This window comes from Callorhinchus milii, unplaced genomic scaffold, assembly GCF_018977255.1.
Source record: "Callorhinchus milii isolate IMCB2004 unplaced genomic scaffold, IMCB_Cmil_1.0 Scaffold15, whole genome shotgun sequence".
In the NCBI taxonomy this organism is placed as follows: domain Eukaryota; kingdom Metazoa; phylum Chordata; class Chondrichthyes; order Chimaeriformes; family Callorhinchidae; genus Callorhinchus; species Callorhinchus milii.
Genome location: NW_024704756.1, coordinates 3,861,720 through 3,885,574, shown reverse-complemented (window position 1 = coordinate 3,885,574; position 23,855 = coordinate 3,861,720). Strand labels below are relative to the sequence as shown.

The 23,855-nt window shown below is 43.6% G+C and overlaps 1 protein-coding gene across 2 annotated transcripts in view; it reads left to right on the top strand.

Annotated features, from left to right (window-relative positions):
- Positions 1-23,552, top strand: part of LOC103177402 (Krueppel-like factor 5) — a 33,131-nt gene extending 9,579 nt beyond the window's left edge. For both annotated transcript variants that reach the window (XM_042340672.1, XM_042340671.1), the window contains 4 exons: positions 2,792-2,893; positions 6,889-7,741; positions 8,248-8,307; positions 21,053-23,552. In XM_042340672.1, the coding sequence (XP_042196606.1) occupies positions 2,792-2,893; positions 6,889-7,741; positions 8,248-8,307; positions 21,053-21,231 (1,194 nt within the window). In that variant the 3' untranslated portion in view covers positions 21,232-23,552. The remainder of the gene's footprint in view (positions 1-2,791; positions 2,894-6,888; positions 7,742-8,247; positions 8,308-21,052) is intronic.
- Positions 23,553-23,855: the final 303 nt, after the last annotated feature.

The following is a 23,855-nucleotide window of genomic DNA, read 5'->3' as shown; positions in this document are numbered from 1 at the left end:
TGTGAAACTGATGCCTGGAAATGCAGAGTTCTCACCCTCCACAGATCTCTTTCACAGAGTACATGTAACACATGGAAAGCTATTACAATCTGGGCCCAAGAGCTTATACCTATCAGCTGTTTCCTTACATTCTCAGTGAATAAAGGAAGTCTAAGGGAGACTGCTAAGTGACTGATTTACAGTAATGTGGGTGCTTGCTTGCTTGTAAAGAATCTGTCAAACGCAACAAGATTAACATCAGTAGGAAAAGCACAGCTGCACTTGGGTCAAAGACAGGAAAATAATCACTTGTCCCAATTAAATTCTACCTCTTCCAGATGCCAGTCAAATGATTAACAGAAAAACAATTTAACAAGAGGTTGAATTGCTGCCTTCTTAGAATCACAATAGCGCCAATCTCCATGTTCTCTGTGATACAATCTGAAGTCAAATAATATTGACCTGACATATTTGTGTGCGAGGGGGAGGGAAGAAAATTGTACATTCCTATTGGTTTCAGTGCATTTTTGATCAATTGATAAGAAGGACAATCTGCTTAAAAAATGGAGGTTCAGTTCAGATTGAGGTACTGTATACAGCAATAACAACTTGCAAATATATAGCAGCATGGTTCCATATTTGCACACTACAACTCACCAAGCCAGTCAGGAACCTAGGTGTCTTGTTCGACCCTCAACTGTCTTCTCCCCCACATTCAAGCCATGACCTTCCCTCACCTCCGTAACATCGCCCGACTCCGCCACTACCTCACCCCTCAGGCCGCTGAAACTCTTGTTCATGCCTTCATCACCTCTAGGCTCCACTATGCAAACACCCTGCTTGTGGGCCTTCCAAACTCCTCCCTCCACAGGCTGTAGATAATCCAGGACTCTGCAGCCCGTGTCCTCTCCCGCACCAAAGTCCGTGACCCCCATCTCCCCCACTCTCACCCGACTCCATTGGCTCCCTATCCTTCAGAGGATCCAGTTCAAGATCCTGGTCCTCACAAACAAAGCCCTCCATGGCCTCGCCCCACCCTATCTCTGTGACCTCCTAACCCCCTACCAACCCGCCCGCTCCCTCCGCCCAGCCAGCTCTGGCCTGCTCCACGTCCCCCGACCCACCCATCCCGCCATTGGCAGGAGAGCCTTCAGCCACTCTGCCCCCAACCTCTGGTGCTATCCATCCCCCAGACACTCTGCCTGGCCCCCTCCTTAGCCTCCTTCAAGTCCCTCCTCAAGACCCTCCTCTTCGATGATGCTATCAGCCACCCCCCTCCCTTCCCCAACCCCCCGATCCCAGCTCGGGTCTGAAATGCTGTTGTCTGTCCAGCGCCTTGAGACGTCCTCCTGACGTGAAAGGCGCTATACAAATGTAATCTTGTTGTTGTTGTTCACATGGGATAATATCTCACAGTGCTTTATAATGACAGTGTCATAGGATTAAGGCTTGTGAGACATAGGTCTGAGATAGAACATCTCCTCCCTGTTAATTTTATCACAACATAAGTCACATTATAGTATACCTTAAGGCCAGGTATGGAGTTCAGATGGCTGGGCGCATCTCTGTACATTCTCACCCTCTCCTCCAATCCATTGAGTCCAAGGGAACTTTACCCAGTTGCCGTTAGCAGCCTTGAATTGGATATTTTGTGGGCTTGATTTCCCTTTTATAATCAAATCTATGTAGGCCATCTAAAAAAGGAGATACTGTTTCTTTAATAAGTCTGCAAGATGGAAATCTCCCAGGGTACTGGGTTTATTTCAACTCAGTGTCATGCTATAAAGGGCTGTTGGTGTAACAAACACAGTGCTCATTTCTTACAATGCTGGCAAGTCAAATAAAGGTAACCTGATCACATGAGATTTAAGTACATGAGACGTGCTGGAAACATGCCATTGGCAGCGACTCTGTGCAGTGAGAAGGAGATGGTTTCTATTTAACCAGGTCTATTGAGCTGGGAAAAGGAACGGCAAAGTACTAATCTCAACTGCCCACTATTCACGATACTGGAACTGTCAAGTAGTTAATGCTAAATGCAAACAGAGTTTAACATGAACTTCTCTGTGATCTTGCGATAAGAGAGGACATAGTCAATAATCTATCATTGCAACATCATCTGTTATACACGGCACTGCTGAACATCAATCCTTCTCCATCAAAGTAATACATTGAGGCATTAGTGATCAGTGTCTTGATATATGTAAAATACTGACTTGATCTATTCCTCTAATACATGCAGCATAGATCAACAGAGGGAGATGGTGAGTTTACATGACAGTACGACACTGCTTGTTCATTTACCATTAAGTGGGGCCCGATTTAGGATTTATTCACGAGATGATGAGAGAATCAGATGAAGATGACCATTTGGCCCATCTGATCTCATCCCTCCAAAATAACCCATCCTACCATCCTCCTATCCCAGCATCAAGCTGCTACTTAAATGAGTCCAGTGTCCTGTCCTCAGTCACCTATCCTCATAACTTGTTCCAGTCGTTAATTACCCTCTTACTCTTAGAACCCATTGACATTAATTGATAAAGCAGTCTCTCTTGTGGTACTTTATCAAACGCCTCTTGTTAACTCTAACGATTTCAGCCTACTTTGGCAGAGTTTGCCAGTACATACAGCTCACCTATAGTGAATGACCTAAGAAGGAAATACAGGCAACAAGTGAAACTTTTTGACCAGACAGTAAATATCATCAGACAATATAGTAAATGTTGAAATGTATTTATCATTTAAAAGTGAGGCTTCATGAAAATACTTTTTAAGATATTTAAACATCCTTTCCTCTCTTTCTCCACAGCAGGCCCATGTATTTTTAGGGGAGGACACCATTAAATCGTCAGGCTTTCTGAAGTCCCATTTGCTCCACTTGTTACAGTCATCATCTTCAACACCAAGTCAGGTAAATGCCAATCTATTTTATGTCCGTGTCCAAAGGATAATTGTTCATTACACTAAGAGAAGCCTTGAGTTGTTCTTAAGTCAATGGTTTTAGCTACACGGGGGATTTTTAGCAGATCGAATTTAAAGTAATAATAATCCCTGCATTTGACATCACATCATCGAGACGTCTCGAAGCGCTTTACAGAATGTATAGTAAAGTGACTGTGTATTTGTGGGCGAACCCAGCAGCCAATTGCGCACAGCAGTGTCCCACAAATGGCCTCCGCTTAGGCTACCAGGCGCTGTATAAATATATTATCGTTGTCACCAAAAACATCAGGTATCACCACTCATTGCTCACTAGGACCCCTACATGCTGCATCAGATTAAAACTTTTGGCATGTTAACGGTTAAATAATCCAGCCAGTAAACATGCTTCAATAAAGGAATGTTAACAAGAATTGGGAATGCCCCTATGGAATTAGGTTTCAGAAAATTTGGTGCAAAGGTTTCAGGAAGACATTAGCTTTATAGATTAGAAACAGGGATACGTCAGTGACAATGCATCAATAGCAATAGAGATGTGTTGCCCTATGCATTCCACTACTGTTCCCATGTTAATGTTTCCATTACATACCAACAGGAGCCATGTTCACGAACAGATGTCAGGCTGGTTAACTGTGTCATTATGTACTTAGTGCCTTTCCTGACATATGCCCTTAAAGTACAGCAAGTGATTGTTGACTGGAGCAAAGCACAATTGCCCATTCATTACTCCAGCTCAGAGAGGACAGTAACAGCCTAGTACTTAAGACTGATGATAAATCCACTTTATTGCTTCCTTCATGACTAGGATAGAAGAGAACAATTTAAATTGATAAGATTTTGTGTGTGTGTGTGTCCGCTCCCTCTGCAGCAAGTGCATACGCAGTATATATCTACGTGCTCCACACAGGCTTCTTGTCTTTGTAAAGACTCTGACCTTCCAGTGACTGAGCCAGTGTAGGATACCCCGAGAGTCCAAAAAATAGTGAGACACATTGCGTGATGCTATGGCAGTCTGGCTGGATCCCAACAGCTGCTGAGTGGAAGACAGGCTCCGCTTCAGGCTTTTATACTGAATATAATGCAGCTCTCTCATTCTCTCTCTCTCCTACATTGCAATTCCTGGATATTCATCAAAGCCTTCTCCCGGGAGATAAAGTGGGATGGGATGGCTATGACAGAGTACATCTTGCACGGACAGTACAAGGAGTTGAATTAATGGACAAGATGACCTTTCCTTCTTCCTTGTTTTTTTAATTGCTTAATTATTAAATATGTTGAGTGTTAATTGAGCTCTGAGATACTAGCCCTGTTTTGCGGGACATTGCTCTGCGCAAATTGGCTATTGCCAATTTGCATACAAATACACACTCATTACATTCTACCGTAAATCCTGTGAAGCGCTTTGAGAGGTTTTGACGATCTGATAAGGCGCTATATGAAATGCAGTGATTCTTATCCCCTTTAAGCTGGAGAACACAAACTCCACATTGTTGAATAATTGACAGGAGTGATTTACCTACAGGTCTGGGAGGAGGGAGAGTTTGACAAAGTGAAAGTTTTTTTCTAAAAAGAAAAAGCATTTTCTTGGAACCAGTGGCTGGAAGGAGGCTTTAATGCATTCGCCGTTTGGGAAAAACATTTTTTTTATCCTCTTTTTCGAAGAAACTAATGTAAATTATATTTTACGTGGTAACTTTTCTGCAAGAGTGAAGGCGAGGAGTGTTGTGGGGATGCGGAGGGGAAGGAGGGCAGAACTGATATGGCCTGAAACCAGACAAGGTCAGAGGTGCTTTGGCATGATATGCTTTCCAGCGGATTATTAAGGAACAGTGCACAACCCAAGATACAATGATTAAATATTGTGGGAACCACAATAAAGATCGTGGATACCCGTTCGTAAAAGCAAGCTGCGAAACACACCTTATAGTAATGCTGAAGCCACTGATTTAGTGCTAACACTGATCATTTGTTTTAACAAGGTCTTTTATGCTTTAGCAATTTAAAAGATGATTTTCATGGCTGGTGAGAAAATAGCGTTAAAAAAAAAAGGAGCATTTCTAGTTGTACAACCTACCAGCCCTGAGATCTGGGCACAGTGTACAAGCAAAACATAGAGCCTGGGCTGCTGTTCAATTCGGAGTGAGCTCATTCATTACAGAGGTATTTGAGGTATGGCAGGGTAGTCACTGACTCCTGGTACGACCACCAGTTGACCTGAAACTCCCTCTCTAGAGCGTGTTAGTTTCGGCTGCAGAAACTGATTGCAATCCAAGAAATGTCACAGATTTTAAAAAAACAGAGTAAAATACTCCCCTTATATAGAAGCCCTCAGAAAGATTGGATTTTGTCTGAAGCTTGAAACATTAGGTCATCCTGATAAGGGAACTTAATCGTTTGCTTGTCTACAATTGGATGACGTAGCCAAGCTTCACTCTTATAACAGGGGTCCAACGTACCCCACAAAAAGGCTGCAAGAACATAGTCATTAAAAAGCACAAATAATATTCCACTGTAACAGATCAATGGCAAGCTATGCGGTTTCAAACTAGTCAATACCCCAACACACACTCTGGGGTCCCCAAGCCTTGGCTCTTGCCAGCAGGCTCCTAATACTTTCTGGAATGAGGTAAGCAAGATGAGTCCCTCCAGGGAGAGAGCGCGCATTCCATTCCAACAATCTATCTCTGGGATTTCCATGTGTAGGTGGGATGAATGAAAATCTCAGCTTGATTTGGATACTCTTAAATTGGTGACGGGTTTCCACACGTGTCAGACACCTGGCTGACCAAAAACCCCCCAAAAGGCCCAGACCTACAATTAAAATGTTAAGAAAACCAATGATTTTACTGCATTTAGAATTCTGTATACATATTATCCTTCAAATGCTTTTCATTTTAGAATGGGCAGATTATGCCTTAGAGATACAGTACAATGCCATAATCTACAGTTCTAATGCCATGGCTGGTGGGGCTTTCTTCACGACTTATCAAAGCGACTGAGTTGTGTTGGAAAGCACAGTAACTGGATTTGTGGTACGATGTGGCTACCACTATTTACTGGTTGGTTAGCACAATGCTTTGTGGAATAATCTGCTCACTCTAAAATGTAAAGCATTTAAAAGGTCTTCAAACTCTGCTGAAATTACCGTATGTTTCTCAACGATTTCACTGTAGATCTGTAGGTTTGATAAACATCAGTGTATTGCCATAAAACGGGATGATACAGTGGTATATATGGTGGAGTCCTGTAGCTTAGTGGTTAGAGCACGCGCCTCACAAATGGGGGAACCTGGGTTCGATTCCCGGGTGGGGCAAAACACTGGGCGAGTTTCCTTACTCCACATGCCTCTGTTTACCTAGTAACAACAACAACAACAAAATTACATTTATAGAGCGCCTTTCACGCCGGAAGAAAGGCCACAAAGCGTAAGTAGGAGCCTGGTTGTTAGTCAATTGGCCGATCGCTTTTACCGGTGGTAAGAATCCCTTAAAAAATTAATAGTAATGGTTACTCAATGCACGACTGCTCGCGGGACACTGCTTTGCGTATTTGGCTGCTGTGTTTCACCCACAAAATATACAGTCAATTCACATTACAGTATATTCTGTGAAGCGCTTTGAGACGTCTCAAAGACGTAATAAGGTGGTATATCAGTGCAAGTATTATTATTATATTGTGGAATTCACCAGGTAGTCGTGAATTTCAGTATTTCCCACTTCTGCACCATCCCGGTTCGGGTCTGTTTGAATAATAAACAGGCCTATCAAATTCACATCAAGAGCTGATGAGGGTGTGGAGGGGAAAGACAAGCTAAAGGATGGTCAAATCTAATTGATTGGAAATGTAGTGACTGATATTGTATACTGGCGACTAATCTGAATGGCCCACATGAGATTAACGTGTCAAATGGAGCCTAAAGTATTTGCATTCCTCAAAGTGGAATCACGTCTTCACTTCTTATTAAAGGCCAGACTGGAGATGGACAAGTACCTGCCATTCCCCAACCCCCCGGCCCCCACAATCCTGGAACAAAAGAAATACCGGAGAGAGAGTGCGTCCGTGGTGGACGAGTTCTTCGAGGAGCAGACTTCTCCGTACAGCTTGAACATTAACCTGATCCTTCCCGAGATCACCCACCTGAGAACGGGTCTGTACAGGCCACCCAAGCAACCGCTCGCCCAAGTCAAGTCCGAGCCGGTCACCGCTTTCACCCAGTCCTGCTCGGTGGCCAACCAACAGAGCCTGCCTGAGTTCACCAGTGTTTTCAGCGTTCCGCAGTCCGTTCCCGTCAACAACATCTTCATAAAGCAGGAAGCCCCCTCGCCGGAGCTCCAGATGTCAACCAGCTCCCACGAGCAGCAGCTTTACCAGCTGCCGGTCACCGCCAACTGCAACATGGCCTTGAGCGGCCCACAGCCACACGGTAACACCACAGTCATCGAGAGTCTTAATGGTGTTACCATGTCAACGAGGATGGCCGGGGTCACCAGCTTGCCTGGCCGGTCGGCGGTCAAACATTTCCCCAGCCCGAACGGCTTTGCGGTGCCGTCTCAGTTTTACCAGCAACAGCCGGCTACCTACCTGCCCCCCTCGCCCCCGAACTCCATCCCCAGCAGCCCGGAAAACCAACACGACATGATCAGCACGCTCTCCCCACCGCCGTCATACGCCGCCACCGTGGCCTCCAAGATACGTCAGCGTCACCCGCAGATCCATCCTCTCCAGACCAGCCTGCAGCCCACCATGCTGCCCACAAAATACAACCGGCGGCACAATCCGGAGCTCGAGAAGAGACGCATCCATCACTGCGACTTCCCAGGTAAGACCCCGCCCATCACCCCTCTTCCCCACCCGTCCCCTCCCCAAGTGACCTATCCGCTTACCCCACCGAGTTGCCCACTTATCCCAAGAAACCTCACCCACCTCCTCCCAAGACTCATCTCCTCGCATCCTCCCTCCACAAGACCTTCAGCATCTCACCACGAGCAATCCTCCACTCTCCCTCAACCCGTTGCTAGCACATGCTAAGGCCAGCAGCAGGGGCTGCCTGTTTCTGGAGCAGCGGGGAACACCGAGTCATGGCTACGGCGCAAGTGCAGGCTTCTCTCTCCTTGTTTCATTCAGCCGGGGCCTGGTGTGAGCGAGCGAGTGAGTGAGTGAGTCAGTGAGTGGAGCTTCTGCTAGCCCCACACAAAGTCAGGCCAGCAATAACTGGGAACGGGAGGGTGCGTGGGGGGGGCAGCGGGGTGGAAACGGCTGACAGCCGAGACAACTGAAATCACTCAGCAATGAGGTCCTCTAATACAGGAACATTTTGTTCTACAGGCTGCTCCAAGGTTTACACCAAGAGCTCGCACTTGAAAGCGCATCAAAGAACCCACACAGGTATGTCATCCTTCCTGACTGTCACCTATTAAAGCCCGCTTGTTTTCTGGTTCACACAGCACTACACAGTCCCACTAAACAGTGTCTGGAACAGAGGCAGTTAATCCCTCAAGTCCCTGACTGTCACACATCATTGAGGCAACTCTGCAGAAGTCAATTCCCTCCCTGACCAACCTGCACCTGATACTTTCTGCCGATGACAGCCATCAGAGGAGAGAGAAAGTGTGTTCTCTAATCCAGTCAAACGGAAATTTCCTCGTGCGTGTGGACCTCTATCATTTGGTTCAGAGACTCTTAGCACATCTCTTGGTGTCAGACACTCGGTTGATATATTAGAAAATTATGTTAGGGTCCTTTGGCATTTCAGCCGTTGGGGCAGAGACATCCTCCTGTCGTGAAAGGAGCAATACCAAGAGTCAGAATTATTTTGAAGTCTTATTACTTGGGAAGTAAGGATATTACAAGATGTGGAGCAAAGGCATTAAAAGATCTGACATGATCCAAAAGATTGGTGGAGCAGGCTTGATGGGCTGAGTGCATCTTCCTGCTCCTCCATTCCTACGGTCATCGGTAACTTAAGACTCTGGCATTCAACATCTACCGTAATAATGGAAGCACTCTGTAATCTGAACGTGTCGAAGTGCCTAGTTGATCATTGAAAGTTTGAGCCCTACATTCCAAAGTAAAAGCAAAAACCATTCCAGTCGAGGTGAACAGATACTGTGTGTCCCCATTTCCAAAGGGCCTCCAGGCATTAGATAGCCTTCACTGGAACGCAGCTCTGGTCTGGATTTATTTTTTCCCCTTCATTCTTGTGTAAGGGGATATTGCAGCCGCGTTTCACCCACAAAATATACGGTATATTCTGTGAAGCGCTTTGTGACGTTTCGAAGATGTGATAAGACGCTATGTCAAATCCAAGGATTATTATTATAACATTGTCAATTATTATCTCCATCTCAAAATTTAAGACCAAAGGACGTACTGTTCATACCTGGCCTTTTTCCCCTACTTGATTCTCCAGTTATTAACCTTTGGTTTGGGAAGCGAGATCTTTAAGACTTAATAGTTTTTGAGCGGGGACAGCTTTGCCGATGTTCCTAGGCTACAGCCACGCAGCGAGTTTTCCAACTGGGTTTAACCCCTCAAACGCCCCCAACCAAACACAGCTCTTTACATCACCTCCAAAGATAATTTGAATAACACATTAAGCAGAAAAATGCCTTCCTGCCAGTAAATCAGACATGAGTTGAGAGGACATAGAACACCTTGTTCCAGCTTACCACAAGTGCAGGAAGCCAAGGGAATTGAACCGCCTATGGCTATGTTCAGTCTATTTTTGCTGAGCAGTGCGGCGATAATGGACGAGGAGCCATTTGTCAAACAGGCATTTCCTTCACACACGTCACTTGTATAAATAAGGAAAATGCTACGAACTCGAGATTAGCTCTACACTTTCCAACCTCCGTGGAATAGAAAGCACAGCGTGCACTTGTCAGTTTGTTCATCGTTTGCCGTTTGAAGTAAAGGGAGACCAACCAGCCTGGTCCACAGAGCTTTGAATCAGAGCGGGTCCTGTAGGTTACAAAACAAGTGGAGTGAGTGGATGAATCCCGCTCCATTCATGAATGGACGGATATACGTGGAGTTCTGTAGCTCAGTGGTTAGAGTGCTCACCTTGCAAGCAAGACACCTGGGTTCAATTCCAAGCAGGGTGAAACCTTGGGCAAGTTTCCTTACTCCACATGCCTAATAATAATCCCTCTAAAAAACAAAACAATAATAAATTGGTCATTTTCAATCCATGACTGTTTGTGGGACACTGCTGTGCGCAATTGGCTGCCGTGTTTCGCCCACAAATATACAGTCAATTCACTTTACAGTCTATTCTGTGAAGTGCTTTGAGACGTCGAGAAGACGTGAAAAGCACTATATCAAATGCAAGGATTATTATTATTATTATTTTTGTATGGAACGGAGCGATTCAGACCAGGAAGGTCCCAGGGCTCAGATCCACACCAGTCTTTTCTAGAGTTAGTTGATCGAAGGAAGGACATTTCAGTTGACCTCACTATCCTTGAGCTGGAAGTGACACGAGAGGGGCCAAACATACGTATAACTAAGGGGTCCCAGATAGTTATCCTGTGCCCCCCACTGCCCCACCCATAAAGTGTACATTTGGGTTCACAGGGGGTCAGTCAAAAGAAAGTTATGGATGAAGATAATCCTTCTGCCCATTTTGATCTCAATATTGCAGAATACTCATCCTACCATAGAACCAGTACAGCATCAAGCTGTTTCTTGAACCATTCTTCCTAGTAACCCCAAACATCTTTCAACAGAAACGCTTTCTGGTGCATTATCCAGACAGACTGAGGTTAGAGGTGATGGATCGGGCACCAGATGCAGTCATGTACCTTGGGAGATAGCACTTAGAGAGGCTGGTAATGAGAACCCGCAGGTCTGAGCTTTGTACCAGTGACGGTCTGTCACTAGAGGCTAGCCCAAGCCTCCCCCACTCTATTTCTGCATGGCAATCGTGCAGGAAACTCAACCTTGCCTCAACAATACACACAATTTTGTTTGCACGCCAACCCCCGCCATCTCGCTTTCCCCCCAGCCCCAACAAATCAGGAGCCTCTCCTACTTTGTGCTCATCCTGCAACAAGTGACAAGAGCCTGTGTTGCGAGTCAGTATCAACGTCTTTATGAGAATGTGGAAGGAATTGCAAACGTGAATGAGGAATGAGTGGAAAACAGTGAACATTCCTATAGAGCAGAATAGTGCTATTCGTCGAGACTGAGCAGACTGGAGCTTATTTAGTCAGTTTGCAAACACTGGCTTCCGAACCCATGGGTTGATAAGATACAGTCACCTGCCAAGCGAATGGCTGTCGTAAGACAGGCTTACATTAGTGCGTTTACGTTCCTACCCCTATCAATGTTACAACACCCGCAAAGATATCCGATAGCAGCAAAGTCGGAAATGTCGTGCTCTCCTGATTTAAAATGAGGTCAGTAGTCTTTCAACAGTCCAGGCAAGAGGACATTCTTTCCATGGTTTCACAAGCCAAAGCAACTCTCAGCTGTGCTAAGCCATTGTTCGTGCAAAATATCTGTAACTGCACAATTTGATGTTAGGCTGTTTTCGTTTGCATACAGCTAATCCCTCCGGCTGCATGAACCCTTGAAATCTGCTGCTTGCTCTCTCAGCATCACATCACACCAGAATACAAACAAGGGCCACCCACACATACAACAACATGCATGACTGACTGGGCTTACATCCCAGAAGGACCTTGTTTTAAGTACAGTCCCATGGTTGAGTAATAACAACACAACACAGCAAATGCATTTATACTGGGGGTGGGAGGGCAGTGGTGGAGACGATATGATTATCTTGTTCAGCAAGTTTATTACTTCTGACATTTCAGGCCACAACTGGTGAAATTCACCTGGTCTGCCCCTGTTTTGCGGGAACATAATAATAATAATCCTTGAATTTGATATAGCACTTTTCACGTCGGGAGGACGTCCCAAAGCGCTTCACAGAACACACTGTAAAGTGAATTGACTATATTTGTGGGCGAACGCGGCAGCCAATTGCACACAGCAATGTCCCACAAACAGTCGTAGATTGAAAATGACCAATTTATTATTATTTTTGGAGGGATTATTATTAGGCTCTGTGTGGAGTAAGGAAACTTGCCCAAGGTTTCGCCCTCTGCCTGGAATTGAACTAAAGTCTCTCACTTGCAAAGCGAGTGCTCTAACCACTGAGCTACAGAACTCCAATCGTGTGTATTGTTGATCAATAATATTGATACTCATATTCAATTCCAGGCAGAGGGCAAAAACTTGGGCAAGTTTCCTTACTCCACACGCCTAATAATAATCCCTCCAAAAAACAAAAATAAATTGGTCATTTTCAATCTACGACTGTTTGTTGGACATTGCTGTGCGCAATTGGCTGCCGCGTTTGCCCACAAATATACAGTCAATTCACTTTACAGTGTATTCTGTGAAGCGCTTTGGGACGTCTCAAAGGGCTTCACAGAATACGCTGTAAAGTGAATTGACAGTATATTTTGTGCACGAATCATGGCAGCCAATTGCGCACAGCAATGTCCAACAAATAGTCGTGGATTGAGTGACCAAATTATTTAAAATAATAAGTAAAATAATTTCAATCTTGAAAGTTAATGTAGGCTTTTATTAATTCCAAGGGGTGAGCGATACTCTGGTATCGGACTCAGAGCCACAGTAAACAGTGGCTTTTCAGTCACCAGGTTAGAATCCGACACTATAAAGAAGGAGTTGGCAGACTTTATTGCAGGAGGCCACTCAAAAACACATTAAAACAGAATATGATGCCTGACAATCCACCAGATCTCACTCAATCCAGAGCCCTGTTAAAGAAACTTGCTAAACCAGATTTTTCTCATGTTATTCCAAGCCATGTTGTAACACCATTGAAGTTGGTGCTTTGGAAATCGGAGCTGTGGCAATTTTGTGCAACCCCTCCCCCCCTCCACCACTCTCACCCACACACACACACACACACAGGATACTCCAGTCAAAGGGGCCCTGATTAGCTTGTGTTCTGGTTTTACCTGTCTCAGTGCATTGCATTGTTCCTGTCATACAGATACAGGCTGAAAAAATCCTTACTCGGAAAACTGATCCAAGCTATTAAGCAGACCTAATGAACTGCCAATGCAGTGGGGAAGAAAGTGCTTTCACAGTACCTTGGATTACCTGTTGGTAATCCCCCATCAATCAGTGGGAAGTGGCAATGCCTCAGCGGGTGATCAATGTAGGAGTGGTATAAGGACAGCTCACTGTGTTGCTGAGAAGGAAATCTGTAATTGGAAAGGTTTGCTTTGCACGAGCCTCACTGATCAGCAGAGCTCTATTTGTTATTAACCAAAGCAAATCGAGAGAGTTTAATGGATTTGAAACACCTCATTCAAGCTCTGTCTCAAGACCTAACCTCTATAACCGTACTTTTGGACATCTTTTCCCTGCTCACCCTCCCACCTCCATCTCAGGTGCAAGCACAATCGCCTGAGATGTATTCCATATGTCTGTCGACTGCCATCTTGAAAGCTACAATGGTCTCCGTCTCCACCACCCTACTCGGCAGGCCATCCCACATCCCAACCACTCTCTAAAGGAAAACAATTCCTCTTAAGTGCTCCAAACTTACTGTACCTAATCCACTGAGAAATTCAAAACATCTCCCAAGGTTTCTATGAAGTATAGTGACTCTACATCTGTAGGCCAGCACAGCAATGTAATTGTCCCACAAACAGCCATGAAGTGAGTAACTAATTTTATCTGGAGGACTTTCGGCCAAGACAATGGGAGAAACTCTATTCTCTTTTCGAATAGTGTCACAGGATCTTTAACGTACACCTGTTCCATGGTTTAATTAGGATCCTAGCCAGAGGCAGTAATAGGCTAACACGACCAAGCTTCTTTATAAAGCTTTGTCGTGAGTAGAATGGGTTAGCTCAACATTATTTCCCCAGCGCCTGCCAGTTTGCTAGTTACTTATGCTGTGGATTGAGAAGAACTGTCTGTCTCTGGTGATATACTGAGGGCACTGCCATTACTGTGGCTTCAGATGCTTCAATGATTTACTGGGCTTTAATCAAACAGGCAACCATGGCTAAATACACTAAATATATATTCTAAATACACTAAAATCCCAGGACCGTCTTTTTCTGGCACCAGCTTTTTTCAGTGACAAAAGATGCTGGTAAATGCTTAAACTGGCAATGTAATTGTTTGAATCCAATGAGCAGAAGATAGAGCATAAGCCATCTTAATCTCACAGGATTCAAACTGAGTCAAAGTCGATATCCCTGGCTACTGGGAAGGCTAGCAAGAACAGTGAGGCAGGGGCGTGTGATAGGAGAGTGGCCGGTGGGAGTCTACATTCAGCCCATGGACGTTATTAAGGCATGTCTCAAGACCCTCCTCTTCGACCGTGCCTTTGGCCACCTTCGTAACACTCCCTGACATCCACCTCCCTGATCCCAAACCCCACCCCCACTCGGGTCCAAATCCCTGACTTTCCGGCGCCTTAAAACGTCCTCCCAACGTGAAAGGGACTCTACTACAAGTGTAATTTTGTATTATTTGTATTGTATTAAAGATCTGTTTTGGACCCAGTCCGGCTAGGTATGACTTGTAGATACTGGGAGTCCGGAAACACAGGGTTTTACTGTAATGTAATCACAAATGTTCTGCTTTAGTCCTGCTTTGTCTAGAGGGAGCTGGGTCAAGTTATCCTGTGGCAGTCATGCAGGTTTATCAAAAGATACAAAGAGCCCAATTAACCTGAGGAATTCCCAGGTGGACCAATTGTGGTAATGGCTTTGTGAGCATCTTGCGAAACCTTAGTGATGGTTCCTGAACTCAGTGAGCAGCGCTCCATCGCAGTTGCAGCAAAAAATTGACTCCAGGACCCCACAATACACGTTGTCCTTTTTGATTAGATTGGAGAATCAGATCCATTTTACTCCAGTCAAAAAGAATCAACACAGCTTCAAACTGGATCTGCCGCTATAGAGAAGTGCTGCATTACTCCCTTCATTAAAGACAGAGATCGAAAAAGTGTGAGTAAGTTTGAGGGAGGGAGACAGCAAGGAAAACAGCCAGTGAAAGATTAAGAATGAGAAACGGAGAGAGAGATAGAAAATAGGAGGGAGGTCGAGAGAGGGAAATTAAAGAGATGTCAGCAAACCCAATCCCATTATACACCCTTCTCTGAGAGTCACAAGGCACCATTGACAGCCATTATGAGACCTCAGATCTATCCCACCCCATCCTCCCAGTAGTACAGTGAAGAGCTGATGGTGGGTATTCCTAATGACCAGCTCAAGAGAATGGAATGAGCTCAGGAGAGTCTATTACAAACAATTTTTTTTCCTCAATATCTTTCCTAATTCTTGGTTGTTTTTTGCTCTGTTTACAGCTCTTAAAAGGCAAATAATTAATGCTTAAAGTTAACAGTATTAAAATAAGTCATCCTCCCATCTCCAGGGTTCAACCAGTGAGAATCCTCAGTCTCCTCTGTATTAAGCAGTTGCCATTGAAAGGTGAAATCCCTCCTCACAGCTGCATTATTAATGGCTGCCCCATGTTCAGGCATTAATAACGCACAGTGCGTAATTTAAACCTGTTAACAGTAGCACCTTTAAATACTGGAGCAAGGTTAGATGGTCACACTAACCACACACTATCACTTTGGACTAGTGAGTGAAAGAGAGCTACACCGAAACAGGCACAAAATGCATCTCCTCACCAACAGGTTCACTGAAGCCTACAGTATAGCGCAGAACAGGCTTGCAAAACAGACCGGTCGGTCACATTGAATTAAAGATTATCTGTGTGACATTAAAAGGTGGTTTCACAGTGACTTTCCAAGGCAGCAAAGTCCCACTTCACTTTGGCAGTTGAGCAAAGGAGCAGACATCAAAGGAGGCACAAATACGCTGAAAGTTTCTTTATTAGCTCATATAATGTTTATAAATAAGCCAACAGAAATTAAAAATGAAACCCGCCTGATCTTTTACAGCGATAATAAAATAACTGAACACTGCGGAGGGACAGGTTGAAGTTACAGATCAGATCCGTGCTCCGTTGATGTGTATTTACACAGCGAGTATAGGGCCCTATCCATCATTGTTACTGTCTTAATAAGAGTGCAAAGAGCAGCCAGGGCAGGAGGAGAGGAGTTAATGCTTAATGTTCACTTTTATAAGTGTAGAAAAATCATTAAAAAAAATGTTGGCGGGGTCTTTCAAGTTGAGAGCAAAACCAAAAAAACGTACTTTGCACTCCAATAACAAAGATAATTGTTGCTTGCCATTCCCTAACACAGGGCTGCTTTGTTCTACTTTTCCGTTAAGAGTAGATAGGCAAATTAGCTAATTCAAAACAAATATGAGTTCCACGCACACCGACCGGCAAGTGTTGTTTTTCTTTGCCTTTCAACACAACTGCAAGAGAACTGAGCTGAGCCCTTGTGAAACTTCACATAGGACATATCTGTAGTCTTGGAAGAGTTATGGTTTATCTATGCAGGCAAAGTAGCCAGAACTCAGATATGGTTCTCCATTATAATCAATTTATAGCACAGAAGAGATCATTCAACCTATTCTGCGTCTATCATCCCATTTGAAAATTCAAATCCAAGTTGTCTTCCCACACACAGTGAGGTACAGATCCCAGCATCACACAGCATCTTCAGAACATACAGACACACACACACATATAGACACAAACATGCAAGTGCACGCACATACATGCACACACAAAAATAAATACACTACACATACAAATATAGACACATGCATATAAGTGCATGTTCATACACACACACACAAACAGATACATACAACTATAGACACATATATACAAGTGTGCGCAAAAATCACACCCATTTGCTACTTTTAGGGCTTGTACCCAAACGTTTACAGATAACACACACGCTTTTAGTCCACCCTACTCCAGGCACAAGTGACTTGATTTAAAGTAATATTGAAGGAAGGAGGGTTTTCTGTGCTAAGTTCTTTCAATGGGGGTTGCTTCTGCTAGTTGCTGACCGCAGCCACATCATTGATTTATCTTGAGCCACCCTATTGCTTGGTACGTTTAGCAAAATGTCGCTATTACTTATTTACACTTCCAAAAACAGTGGTTGAAGCAGAATCTGCAATAGCTTTCAAAAGCTAAGGAACTCAACAAATATTTCAAAAGGCAGAAATTAAAGGGAGTAGGGAGAGGGCAGGGGAGATAGGGGAGTGGAGTGAAGATAAGGATAGGGTAGTGGGGATAGGGCAGGGGAGTTGCATTAAAATGATTGCTCTGTCAGAAAGCTGGCGAGGGCTTGATGATCAAGCTCAATGGTCTGTTCCCGTACTGGAAAATGCAGCGATTCTAAGGGACAACATTCGGGGAATTACACCTAATGTGGAATTGAAGCATAGAATAAAGATGAGAAGGACTGGTGTGTGAGAGAGTGTCAGGTAGGAAGTCACAGGTCACACCCTCACCATAAACCTTGTTCAGACCTGTCAGCAGGTAGATAAAGAGCTGCCCAGATGTGGGTACAGTACTATCATAGAATCATACAATTATACAGTACAGAAGGAGGCCATTCGGCCTATCGTGTCTGTGCTGGCTCTTTGAAAAGAATGTATTTGTTCTGTCCCCAAACTATCTCCTCCTTGAAGGCTTCCTATAGCTCGTTAGCTGTATTACCTGCCAATCCTTCTTTCCAGTCCACCTTGGCTGGGTCCCTTTTTAACTCATTGAAATTAGCCCTCTTCCAGTTGAGTATCTTCACCTTTGATTGCTCCTTCTCCCTTTCCATAAGTACTCTAAACCTAATGATGTTGTGATTACCGTTGTCCAGAAGCTCTCCTGCTGAAACCTGCTCCACTTTATTCCCCAGAACTAGATCCAGCATTGCTTCCTTCTCGTTGGGCTGGAAACACACTGATTCAGAAAGTTATCCTGCACACATTTCAGGAATTCTTCCCCTCCTTGCCCTTTACATTGTTATTTTGCCCATCTATGCTAGGATAGAAGACCCCCATTATCACTACTCTATTGATTTTGCATCTTTCTAAAATCTGTTTGCAGATTTGCTCGTCTATGTCCTTCCCACTATTTGGTGGTCTATAGTATACACCTAACAGAGTAACTGCTCCTTTTCTGCTCCTTAACCCTAACCAAATATATTCTATTTTTGGACCCTCTAGCACATTGTCCCTTTCCAGGGTTGTAACCATGTCTTTAATCAATATTGCCAAACCCCATCCCTTTTTTCCTTCCCTTTCCCTCCTGAATACATTGTAGCCAGGAACATTCAGCTCTCGTTCCTGCCCTTGTTTGAGCCAGGTCTCCGTTAATGTCACTACATCATAACCCCATGTGGCAACGTGAGCCTGCAGCTCACCAATCTTATTTGTCACACTCCGTGCATTTACGCACATGGTCTCCAAGACCAACTTAGTCTGTTCTTCATTTCTCCCCTGTCTAATCCCTCCTTTTTCTGGATTGCTCTTAATTACATTGTTATTCATCTCTCCCAGCCCTCTGTGTAACTTGTCTGTCCTCTCTGATGCTACATCCTGATTCCCTTCCCCCCTCAAAATTAGTTTAAACCCTAGTTAACCTCCCTGCAAGGACATTGGTCCCACCTTGTACAGGTCCCACCTTCTCCAGAACTGGTCCCCATGATCCAGGAAGCTGAAGCCTTCTTTCTGTACCATTTCTCAAGCTATGCATTCATGTGTTTGCCCCTGCTGTTTTGATACTCACTTGCACAAGGTACCGGAATAATCCAGAGATCACCACATTTGAGGTCCTACTCTGTAGCCTTTTCCCCAGCTTCTGATACTCTCCCTGTAGGATCTTAGCTTTTTTGTTCCTTATTCCAACATGGACCACGAGTTTTGGATGTTCCCCTTCCCTCTGTAGAAGGTTTTGCACTCAATCTATGATGTCTTTAACCTGGCGGCAGGGAAGACAACATACCATGCGAGAGTCATGTCTTTGGTTGCAGAAACGCCTGTCTACTCCTTTCATCATTATGTCCCCAATGACAATAGCATCAACACTCTTCCCTGTGGACCCTGTGCATCCATTTGCTTTTGACTCCCGTCCCCAAATTCCTTACCAGAATTCTCACTCTGTTGCCAACTCACTCAGTTCCCTCCTCAGGCTGCTGGGCTCTCTGCTCAAGTGTTCATGTCTTGCACAGAAAGAGCTTGAGGAGAACTGCGTAGTCATAGGGAATGCTGTTCTGGAAATTTTGTGACTCAAGAAGTGAAAGGTTTAAATCGGAAGTGGGTTGTCCAGGACGTATTAAGTTTGGACATGTGGGTGATAATTATTAATAATGGTAACAATAATAATAACAATCCTTGCATCATTCATTTCACCCACAAATATATATAGTAAATTCACTTTACAGTCCATTCTGTGCTTCTAGAAAAGCACATATCAAATGCAAGTATTATTATTATATAGCGCCTTTCACATCAAGAGCACATCTCGAAGCACTTCGTAGGATACATTATAAAGTGTATTGACTGGCACAATACTACAAAATGGATGATTTAAATCCATAACCAGCTTAGCCCAAGACTTGAACTGAGGGACTGCACCTATCCACTGACAAGCTGAGCAGATTGATTGCAAAGCTTACCAAACACAGAGGAAAACAAGTGTATTTTTTCCCTCATTCAGTACTTGCTTATCTCGATATGTTTGCTTTTTCCATGATAAGGGCTGATGTGTTGGGCAATGCCGTCCAACACAAACCAACCTGAGCCCTGGAATCCTGTGAAGTGCTTATCTGCCTGATTGGTTAATAGTTGCCTCAACCACACTCTGATAGCAATGTTGCTGAATTGTTAAAGACCCTTCCAGACTTCCAACTGCAACTTCATGTGTGTGTGTGTGTGTTGCAAGTCTATAGAAAGCTTTCAAGTCCACACTAAGGTTTGAGGAAGTGGGAGATTTGCAGGTTAGAACCCACTCCCCCCCTCATTTGAATTTGTGTGGCTCAATGGGAAGGGGGGAAGCCAATTTGATAACCCTGATTTTAAACTGTTACTCGTTTAGAAGGATTGGTATTTAACTACCGCTTGGCTAAGTTTCTGAAGAATCAGCATTCAGAAGTGCTTTCCTGTTATCGTCCTATGTCAGGGACTTTGAACTCACAGTCCGATATTCCAATGTAATCTTGGGGGGAGCCCTGTATTGGAAGTGCTTGCCTGTGGATGAGTTGTTAAACCAAGTCCCATCTGCCTGCTAATTTGTGGGTATCAGCAACACAATAAGGCACTATAACAAATGCAAGGATTATTATTATTGTTAGAAATTCTTTGCTCCCACTCTAAGTGTTATTCTTCTTATTAAAAAAAAATCGGTCATTCCTTAAATAACTGGGACATTTTTCAAAAAAATAACAGGGGGAAGAAACAATAGGTCCGTAGTCAGAATATCTCTGAATTTACTTCACTGGGCTTCATTATTCCAGTTATCGTAAAGCTTGTGCTAATATTTGGATGAGACCCCAGTGTGGTCCAAAGAGACATTCGGGCTGCCAAGTTCACCTACTTATAAAGTATTTGTTAACTTGAACAGAATCTGTTCCAAATGGGATCTGACCCTTCCAACCAGGAGGTAGAGGGTGGTTAGATTTTGTTCCATTGTTCTCTTTGTTCGCGCCTTTCAGTCTGCCAGTGGCTATGGCAGGCACAAATGCAGCGAGATGAATGAAGAAAAATCCAATTATGTCGAGGAAGATTAATAGGCTTTCTAACCTACAAATAAGGTTTATGTGTGGCCCGTCAGAGAGCGAGCGAGAGAGAGAGTGTGTCTGTAACATTAACATTATTCTGACCAGTTTGATTTTTGCAGTAAATGTAAACCATGTGTGGGTACAGCCGTATAATGCGCCAAATGCAAACACATGATTCAGAGAAAATTACAGGTGTCCTCAGTTATGCAATTAACTGTCCTGTTCGCTAATTGTTCATTTTATGCTGAAAGCCTTTACACACATACAGTACACAACCCCACATTGGTTTGAACAAGTTCTCAAGCCCCGTAAGGTGAGGTCGATTACGTCAGAAGATGCTGCCTCATGCTTTTAGACTACGGGCAGTTTAAGAAATCTGCTGAGTTGTTAACATCCTGACCATTTTATTTTCAGGTGAGAAGCCTTACAGATGCACGTGGGATGGATGTGACTGGCGTTTCGCTCGTTCAGATGAACTCACACGGCACTACAGAAAGCACACAGGGGCAAAACCATTCAAGTGCATGGCTTGCGGCCGCTGCTTTTCACGCTCAGACCACTTAGCTCTTCACATGAAGAGACACCAGAACTAGGTTGAAGGCCGTTTCCCAGACAAGGGGGTTTGACTGATCTTTAATGTACAGATGAACAAAGTACTGCCATTATATACACACACACACACAAACACGCACGCATGCAAACACACACACTTGAATACCCTTATATACAGAAGATAAATAGTTTTATTCTTGCAAGGATATATGTTTGGTAGGAAAAAAACAGTTATTTAACTGGAAGCCAATTGTGCAAAGCATTAATTCGCCCAAAAAGAAGTCCAGGACTTTTTTTTGTATTGTTATTTATTTTGTGTTTCCTGGAAGCAAGCCTGCTCTCCTACACCTGAAATATTGGTTCGGTAGAAAAAAAAGTGAAAGAGTTAAGATGCTAAATCACAGATCACCAATAAACTGAGATTCAACATGTAATATTGCAGTCTGATTAGTTAAGAATCTTGATTGAAGGGGATAGAATCAAGGGAGTCAGCAGTACTGAAGTCTAAACAGTACTGTCTATTGAAGAAGCATGCAATAAAAACAATGTTTTGTGGGCTAACGGGAACGTGGGTAGATTTGAACTCAAAAGATAGGCACTTTGCTTAGATTAAAGCACTAAAATTGTATCTGGCACAGCCACTCCAACACACCAGCTGATAGACAAAGGCTTTTTTGCTTCACTTTATGATGGTGGCATTCGTTCCACGACTTCAAACACCAACCAGTCAGTCAGGCCTCGTAGCACACGTGAGCTCTCAATTCCACATTGTGCCTTAAACAAAAAAAAAGACGCAAATGAGGTAGTTCTTCAGCGAATGTCCAGCTGTTACTGTTCTAAGCCAATGTGCTGAAAACTTAAGAGAGCATCTTAACTTACAACCAGCCGCTGGATTAAATGTACTCTGAACGTTGCCTCTAGACTTTGTGCCAAGATGCCCTGCTGTTACTCTAATGATTGTGATGTGCGTGGATTGATGGACACTGACTGCACTGATTATGTGCATTTGGACATTAAAGGCAATTTGACTTCTGTGCAAGGCTCGGGTACCAATGAACTGTCAGGCATTGAGTTGTGAAGAAGATTCATTGAGAAAATGTTGAGTAAAACTCATCATGGTGGGGAAATGAAATGCCTCAGAGCCAAATGCTCAACAGAACTCGCAAACACAAGCATGGGGGGTGGGGGGGGGGGGGGGGGCGTGACTGGTAACCAATGGTTTAGGGTGATCTTACTGTATTAGCCAATTTAAATAATTTGATTACCAATGGTTTTAAGGTTGATTTGTCCATTGCTGTTTTTTTCCACCCTCCCATTTTCCAGCTATGATTGTTGACTTCCTATCAGATAGCCTTCACAAGCACTCACATCAATTGGGGGAAGGATGACATGCAAAGAGCTGTGACAATCATGGGTGGATCAACTTGGGGAGGGGGTGAATAGCTTGGAAAAGGGCACCTTGTTGCAATATTGAATGGCACCTTCTGGAAAGACAGGCAGAGAGCTCAAAATGTCTTTAAAATGGATACAGATTGCTTACAAATCAAGGAGAAACAGAATGGCTGATAAGGATCCCACTTGGGACTGGATGGATCCCAGAACCATCTAAGACTAATAACAATAATAATTATAATAATAATCATCCTTACATTTGGTACAATGCCTTTCACTTCGGGAAGTCGTCTCAAAGCACTTCATAAGATGTATGTTCATAAGAGGAGTAACTATGTTTCGTGGATAACGTGACAGCCAATTTGCATATAGCAACATGTAACAAACAGCCATGAAATGAATAATATCACAACAACAAAAATTACATTTGTAAAGTGCCTTTCACGTCGGGAGGACGTCCCAAGACGCTGAATTCACTTAATTTTGCAAGTGAAGTGTTGAAAGCAAAATTATTGGGAACTTCCAAATAGCGAATGCTCATTAGTTATGATGTTACTCAAGTGTCATGATTAACTAATGGTCGCATTATCGAATGGAGAGTTTACACTAAACATACAGACCATAGTATTTTCAGTTATAGTCTGATACCAATGACCCAAAGAAACAATGGAATGTAAATACTGGGATATTTAGTGTTGTAAATANTTTTTTATAATTTGTTAAAATACTGTTTATATTCAGAACAAAGGGGGAAAAAAAGTGGTGGTAGGNTTTTTTGCTTCAGTTTGTTTTATTCCTTATTTTTATAATGTAGTTCCGCAAATCTGAAGAAAAGAATCAAAAGTATAAATGAATGCTCAATTTCTGGGTTGAAAAAGAATTCTTAATCCATTAATGCAGTTGTGCTGGATTTTGGTTAAAAGCTGTACACTGTATAATAAGAGAAATAAAGAACAAAATATGAAATAAAGAGATGTGAGAGATGGGAACTTTGCTTTGTTTGAATTACATGAAGCTAGGCAAATCTTAGGCAAATCTCTTCATTGTTCCCTTCCACCTACTCTTCCCTAGCACGCTGTTCCAGCTCTATTCTATTGTCATGTTCTGTGTTCTTCTAACCCTAGTTACACTGTTCCTTCCTCATTCTTTCCATCCCACCATTGCTGTCCTTCAGTCACTGTGATCCTCTCTATAACTCTCTCCCAAAATCTCTTTACCTTGCTCCTTCCACCAAAAGCTTCATAAAACACATCACTTTGACCACAATGTTGGC